Source organism: Cariama cristata, unplaced genomic scaffold, assembly GCF_000690535.1.
Source record: "Cariama cristata isolate BGI_N322 unplaced genomic scaffold, ASM69053v1 scaffold3279, whole genome shotgun sequence".
Taxonomy (NCBI): domain Eukaryota; kingdom Metazoa; phylum Chordata; class Aves; order Cariamiformes; family Cariamidae; genus Cariama; species Cariama cristata.
The window spans coordinates 8,255-16,180 of record NW_009635065.1 but is presented as its reverse complement, the minus strand read 5'-3'; the positions used below and the strand labels follow the sequence as shown (position 1 = coordinate 16,180).

General features: G+C 38.9%; 1 protein-coding gene across 1 annotated transcript; it reads right to left on the bottom strand.

Moving 5' to 3' along the window:
• Positions 1-906: 906 nt before the first annotated feature.
• On the bottom strand, positions 907-7,666 carry LOC104167189 (olfactory receptor 5B21-like; the record flags this gene model as incomplete). The annotated part of the gene is given in 5 exon segments (XM_009707374.1): positions 907-1,333; positions 1,335-1,544; positions 1,546-1,574; positions 6,699-6,818; positions 6,820-7,666. Coding segments are annotated over 5 exon segments (1,633 nt in total), but the record flags the coding sequence as incomplete, so codon positions are not given.
• Positions 7,667-7,926: the final 260 nt, after the last annotated feature.

Below are 7,926 nucleotides of genomic sequence, written 5' to 3'. Positions count from 1 at the left end.
CCCGGGTTGCATTTCCCTGCCACTCTTCTGATATGGCAGCTGGAGGTCTTTTGGGTACACCACTGAGCACATTGCTTGACTAAGCTGCAATATAGGTATGACCCAAAACATCCTTGGCTGCCGGCAGTCCCCAGGTTTATCTGTTACATTTGAGTTGACAGATACAACACAGGCTTATAGGAAACTCAAACCTTTTTTGCACTGAAACCAACGTAAGATGATGTAGGACATTTCCAGCAGTACTAGTTATCTGTGTTCAACCAGCCAAAGCAAACTCCTCTCAGTTGTTCATTCTCTAAATGCTGCTGATTATATTGCCTAGATTGTCATTGACTTTGATGGGCACGTAGGTGCTGACTTACGTATAAATACCTACAGTCGAATGTCATAATCTTGAACTGAATCCCACTCCTCTATCCAGTCAACTGAATCTCTTTCTTTACTCTTTATTTTCTGGTGGGAGGAACTGATTACCATGGGATGAACTATACCAATATGCTAGCAAACTGTTGGTGTATTTTTCCTGAAAATATGCACTCTTTTTCCCTGACTTTGCTGCAATTTTCTTACAAGTTAGGTTTGTTTATGCTGGAGTCATGTGTTCTTATGACAGTGATTTATTTTAGACGCGCTTGAAAGCTAACCATTGTGTAGAAGAAGTGAAAAAGGTTAAAACATTTTGTAGTTGATCTACAGATTTTATGGCTTGTTTCTGTAGTATCTGTAAAATTTTGAACAGTTACATTAAATATTTATTCATTATACAGATTATGTATATATTCTCAGTATTTTCCAATAAAAACTAAAATGTCCAAACCCTTTATGGATTTTGAGGAATGCATTAATTCTTTGATTATTTTTTTTTTAACCTTTCAGTTATTACCAGTTTTTGGAAAATCAATCAGACTATCTAGGCACAAGAACCTTGCTGAAGAATCGTCTTCTGTCAAATGTCTTCCTCAGACCACGCCTTACTTCTTTGTTTCCTAAACTGTAGATGATTGGGTTCAGCATAGGAGTCACTACTGTATAAGAAAGAGCCACCAGTTTCCTGCTGTTTGCCAAGAGACTGGACTTTGGCTTTAAATGTATCAGTCCAGTTGTGCAGTAGAACAGTGTCACCACCACGAAGTGAGCAAAGCAGGTGAAAAAAGCTTTGCGTCTTCCTTCAGCAGATGGCATTTGGAGGATGCTATGGATTATCTGAATGTAAGAGGCTGCTATCACAGTAAATGGGATCAAAACAATTACAACAGTAGCAATGAACACAAGAAGCTCAAATAGGGAAGTGTCTGAACAGACCAGATCCAGAAGGGGAGCGATATCACAAAAGGTGTTCAATTTCCTTTGAGCCACAAAAGGGGTCGCTAAATAGCCAACCAGTGAGTCCTACAGAAAGCGGAATGGCAGCAATCCAGCATGCCATGACCATATGAAGACACACTCTACTGTTCATTACTATGCCGTATATAGCCATGTATCGATCATATGTCATAGCAGCCAAGAGGAAACACTCAGAAGTGCTGAATATGACAAAGTTGTAGGGCACAGGCAGAAAAGGAGATGACCTTTCTCTCCAACAACAGATAAGCCAACAAGGAAGACATGAGAAAAAAGTCTTTATAGGGATAAAGATAAAATAGCTAGCTGCTCTGAAACTGGTTCCATTATTTAGTAAGTGGGACAATCAAATATAGCTGGGCAAATAACATTTCGAGAAGCACACTAAAAAAAAGCAACACGTGATAATAATGAGGTAATAAGAAAAAAATGAGCTTCAGTGCAGAAGAGCTAGGATTTTCCTTATAATTTGTCTGTTTTCCTTTTTAATTAAGCTAAAATTTTGCCATGTCCACTTCATATTTCAGTTCAAATGGTATTTTCTGAAATATGATTTCATCAACAATTCACTTCTGTGAATTTTCTGTGTGTATAATATGAATTCATTTCCTACAAAACTGAAATTAACTACATTCTCAGCTCTGTTTTTAGAAAAAAAAATGTTTTCCCACACATGCATGTATATATGCATATAGAGATTCCAAATAAATAAAGGAGAGTAAAATTTTTGATGGTACAGTCGTATGTTTGAAGACTGAAGGACGGACAGAACATGTATTTTACTATTTGGTCTTATCACTGCTAAAATATAAAATAATGACCTGCTAATTTGGTGATTTTTTTTGAATTATTGTTGTTCTTTATTCAGTACAACTGGACAAGTGCTTATGAATTCAGTATTGTATGAAACTTTCTTCTTGTAGGCCATCTGCAATGCATCTGTCTGTATTTAGATATTTGTGATGTAAATAACCATATCTGAGGTAAACATTTGAATTACCTTCTCAGTTTACATGTCTTTATGCTAGCTACAAAAGTAAGTCAGAAAACTTGGTTGTATTTCTCACTTAATCCAGTTATCTTTATTAGTGTCACTATGTGGAGGAACCACTCATGAGCGCAGAAAGGACCAGCTACATGCTTAGCAGAAAGCAGCATTAGCGGGGAAAGGTCCTCCCAAATAGTTTGCAGTTAAGGCACCCTCCAACCTGCACTTTGATTATCAACACTGGTTGACCTTCCTATACACTTTCACAGTAAAGCGAAGTAACAAGTCTGCGTTGCTATAAAACAACCACACTTTCCGTATGTTACCATCTTGACCGGTGTTCCCTCTGATCATCTTAGTGGACCTCTTCTGGAATCTCTTGTATTTATTAATTTCTTGCATAGAGGGATCCCAAAATAGGACACCTTTCTCCACAGGTGGCCTCGCAAGTGCCAAGCAGAGGAGGATGGGTGCGTTCCTTTGACCAACTGGCTAGATGGTTACTCCTCTCCAATGCAGGGACAGACTGTTGGTTCATGTCCAGCAAGCCATCCAGCAGGAACCCGGCATCCTTTTCTGCAGCACTGCTCCTCAGATGTTCAGTCCCAATCTATACTTATGTGGTTTTTGTGCCATGACCAGGACTTGGCATTTGTCTGGTACATCGTGAAGTTACTGTTTGTGGCCCTCTTCCCCTGACCCCACATTTCTGTCATATAGAAACTCTTGAGGATGTTCTCCATCACATCTTCCCAGTCACTGAGGAATATGTGAAACAGCATTAGTCCCAGTATTAGCCCATGAAGGCTGCCTCTTACAGACAGCTACCGGCTAGACTCGGATTGTTGACCAGTACTCATTAAAGCCTTGATGGTCCAGACCATCCTAATGTTTTCCCATCCAGTTTAGATCTTCCCATTTTGGCTACAAGGCTACTATGTCAAGAATTGCTGGAGTCATTAAATGACATCCACCACTCTGCCCTCACTCACTCAAAGCCAGTCATTGAAAGACATCAGGTTGGGCAGGCATGATATGTTTTCAGTAAATCTGTGCTGTTACACGTCCTTTCCTACTCTTCATGTACCCGGACATGGGTTCCAGGCAGATTTGCTCCATATTCTTCTTCAAGGCTGAGGTGAAGCTGACATTCCTCAAATCTTTCATGTTGGCTTTCTTAAAGACAGCCACACTTGCTTTTCCTTTGCCACTGGAAACCTACCCTAATTTGTTGAAGATGACAAATACCAGTCTTGCAATAGCATCAGCCACTTCCCTGAGCACCTTCCATTGCATTCACGGGTTTAGATGGATTCAGTTTACTGAACTACTCTGTAACTGGATTGTCTTGTGTTGTGGGTAGAACCTCCCTTTCTCAAACTGAGCAACTACTTTGTTTCTTTAAAAAAAAGCCTCATTTCAGTGCAAAAAGGAGGGTTTTTAAAAAAATTCATATTTTTGCAAGGGAAATGTTTTCCTGAATGATCAAGAAAAGCTTTTGTGTTGTTTCTGTAAACAACCATATAGCAAACATCAGTAGTTGATACCCATTTACGCTTCCCTTAAAATCTAAGAACAGAAGCAACTCTCAGTTGTTATTTTTGTTCATTCTTCAGAAGTAATCTAAAATAAGCTAATTGCTAGAAGTACTCAAATCTCTTACATCTCCATGAAAGTCTTAACACATAGCTCAGACATCACTGTGTACATTGCAGACATCTGGAGTTCTCAGATGCACTCTCTTCCACCCTTTAAAAACATTAAATTACTTTTTTTCTTGAGCCATCTATACCAGTAAGCATTTTTCTTGCCAATTTTCATTAACAAATAATATAGAAAATACTGGTATACCTCAATTTTCACAAGAAGCAATCCAGGTTTTCTGATATGATGCCTTTGTTCATGATTTCAGATACTGGGATACCTTTTTCTGCCTTTGGGCAACACTTCAGAACTGAGAATAGTTTGCTGTAGGATCCCCAAGAAAGTGTGTGGTTCAGCTGTTCTGAACTACGTGCTGTCGTACATTGATTCCTGAGATAGGAACCCCTCTCTGGATTCATTAGCAAGCATACTCAGAAGACAAAACATCTCCCTTGATATTGTAGTAAACTGTGAACAATTTAAATTAATGAAAGTTAACTTGCTTTTTTTTTTAATCTTACATGAGTACAAGCAATAAAGTTAACAACAATTAGGTTAAAATTTAAATTCAAAATAAAGTTTAAATAGCAAAGTGTGAGTCTCCATTTTAAGCTAATGGAGGAGGAAAACACCCGTCGCTAGATGCTTGTTTGAATTATTAATTAATCAAGTCTGTCTTGATGGAGAGAAAGGAACCCCAAACCAAATCACACCATTTGTTTTAGATATCTGTCTGAGGATGGGCGTACCACCTTCTTTTTATTATCAGGCAGGCAGTAGCAGCATGTCATTTAGCTAAAAAGCCTCTGGTTGAATGGATAAATTCAGGTGAAATGGATCTTACCTGAACTTTTCAGAAAATCAGAAATTCAGCATGAGATTTCCAAAACTAATTTTTGAGAAGTGTCCTAGGCCCACACTGAACAAAGTATTTTGTACAAGGTAAGGAAACCTGGTAGCATGTCAAAGAGAGATTCACCATGCCTAACTTCAGATATCTGTACTCCAGTGGTTTAATTGTTGATGACATACCTAGTGACTTTTAAAATGCTCTAGAGTATCCGAAATATCTGCTTAAGACTGGCGAATATGATAGAGATCCACTGGAGACCAGCTAAGATTCTCCTAGGAGTCTCAAATGGCACTGAAGACCTATGTTTGTCAAGTGGTTTGAGTTCTAAATTTCTACATCTGAGCAGCTTGTCATAGAGTCGCTTACCCTATAATCAAAAGAGAGGAACAGACACTTTTTAGGCATAATTCATCATAGCCTCAAAAGTCAAAATGTGCGGATAAATCACAATGTAGAGGTGCCTTTTTCCATTTAGTGAGTACATTTGGAAACCAGGTGACTAACACACATGCAGGGTTTGTATTGCAGATGTCCAAGTGTTAATGGATATCCACTGCAGTAAATAAAGCAATATAGGTATTTATGGGCCTAGTTAATTTGGTCTATTGTACATATATGCTATGGGACAGACGTGCACGCTTGCTTTTGGAGCTCTAATTAAACGCCTAAACTTAGCCAACGGATGAGAAAGCTTTTCCTGTCTCACGCAGCTTTGTGTGGCAAGTGGTACTTACTCCGTTCTATTTTTGCTAATCCCCTCTCCAGCTGCTCCCTCTTCCAGATCCCAGGGATGTTTCCCGTTAGCCGTTTCTTGCTCTGCTAACTGCTTTCAAAAGCTGTGTTTCCTTACTGTGAAAGCCACCCCTGTTCCTACGCTGCCTCTTCTCCACTGCTTATTGCACTGCTGGACATTTCAGTGAGGTGTAAAGCTTTGCTAACCGCTATTTCTTTTAATTTTTTAACCATGTTAAATATAAGAACACACATAGCAATCACAATTCCACAACCTACAGAAGATTTCTAAATAGCTCTTCCTATTTCTTCATTGTTATCAAGGACAGTAAAACTAGACATGCAAAATGAACTAGTTTCAACTTGGTAAAGACGGTCCCTTCCATTTACCTCCCCTCCTCTCCACCAAATGTCAACGGAGTGGGCATTCCTCTTTGGAAGTTGTTGTAATGTTCTTGTGGGAGTTTCGCTTTCACTTTAAGGTTTTAATTATCAGTCCAAACACGGATAGTATTTAATTAATTTAGACTGGATGTCTACATTGCATGTTCTTCTGTATGAGCTAGCAGTTCTTTAGTATACTGAACTGAGCCCTTCTAAAGGGTGGTTTGTGTTCACCAAAACCAGACATCCAAAATAGATCAGGTGAACCACGTTCAAGCAATGTTTCTCACTCTCTTCATTTGCAATCAAGGGAGTCCAGATAACTATCTTTGATGTAGACATCTACACCACAGGTGTGAAAACTAAGAGTAATCCAAGAACATAACATTAATAAAGAAATGGCCTACCTGCTATAAATTGAATTTCAACTTTTCCTGAACTGAGTTTTGGCTGTAATGAGGAACAAGAAAGTAAGCAGACAGGCGAGAAGATACAACGTGCAGTAATACATACACAATGACATTCATGGATTTCCTTTGCTTACTTTACAGTCTTCACTACATATTCATGTTCTTTCTTCATACCACTCTCCAACTGATGGCAAGATTATTTAACTATTTTGTTTCTCTATTTATTTTTAAGATGTACTGCTACATGTTTTCAAGCTTTATTCAAATCAACGATATTCACAAGCTGTGTAATTTTGTCTGAACCTGCAACTCATTAAGGATTATCACTCCCTTTTTTTTTTTTCACAGAAAGCAGCCTTCTGAAAGCCAGCAATTTACCTATCTGTTTTTGCAGAGCTTCCTTTACTTCTCTGTTTCTCAGACTGTAGAAGAGAGGATTGACCAAGGGAGTGAGAATAGTATAAAAAAACCGAGAAGACTTTGTTTGGAGAGATTTGGGTATCATGATGAGGAAGTTCATAGACAGTTAATATTGACGAGTAAAAAAGAATCACCACAGTAAGATGCGAAGAACAAGTGGAAAAGGTCTTTTTCCTTCCAGTGGCAGAAGGAATTCTCATGATTGTGACAATGATGTAGAGATAGGATGAGAAGGTCAACAGAAATGGAGGCAGTGAGCACACATCCGCCACAAGAGAAGTGACAAGTCCCACCACATGAGTGTCACTACAGGAGAGTTTTATCATTGGGACTGAGTCACAGAAAAAATGTTCGATTTCATTAGGTCCACAGAAATCTAAATTTGAGATCAGTAATGTTAGTATAGAATTAGATAGAAAGCCACTTATCCAAGATACAGCTTCCAACTGGAGACAGAGCTTGCCGTTCATACAGGATGGATAGTGTAGGGGGTGGCACACCGCTAGGTGCCTATCATAGGACATCACTGCGAGGAGATAGCACTCTGCAGCCGCCAAGCAACCAAAGAAATAGTATTGCGTAAAACATTCGTTGACCGAAATACTTTTGTCTCCACTCAGATAGCTAAGCAACATCCTCGGCAAGATATTTGAGCTGTAGCAGCTTTCCAAGCAAGCCAAATTGCCCAGGAAGAAGTACATTGGGGTGCGAAGGTGCCAATTTGACACCATCAGCACAATGATGAAGATGTTTGCAGCTATGGTCACAATGTAGATTGACAGAAACATCAGGAAGAGAAGACAGTCCAGTCCAGGGCCATTCCCAAATCCCAGGAGGATGAACTCTGTAACAACTGTCTTGTTTTTCCACTCTTGCTTTGTCATAACTTTTGTCCTAGTAATAAAACAGGAAACGTTAGCTCCTATGAAGACCTTGACAGTTAAGACTCAAATAATGAAAGTTTCTTGACAAAATATAGAAGCAAAGAGTGAAAAAAGGTCTTTGCATTTTCAGACTTGTCACTTGATTGCTATAAAGATTTCTCACATACTAAGAGTCGTATTACTTATTACTCCACATAGTGAGAAGACCACTTAAAACTGAGGTAATGCCTTTGCTTCTTCTCTGGCACAAGGGTACTTTCTAACACGATT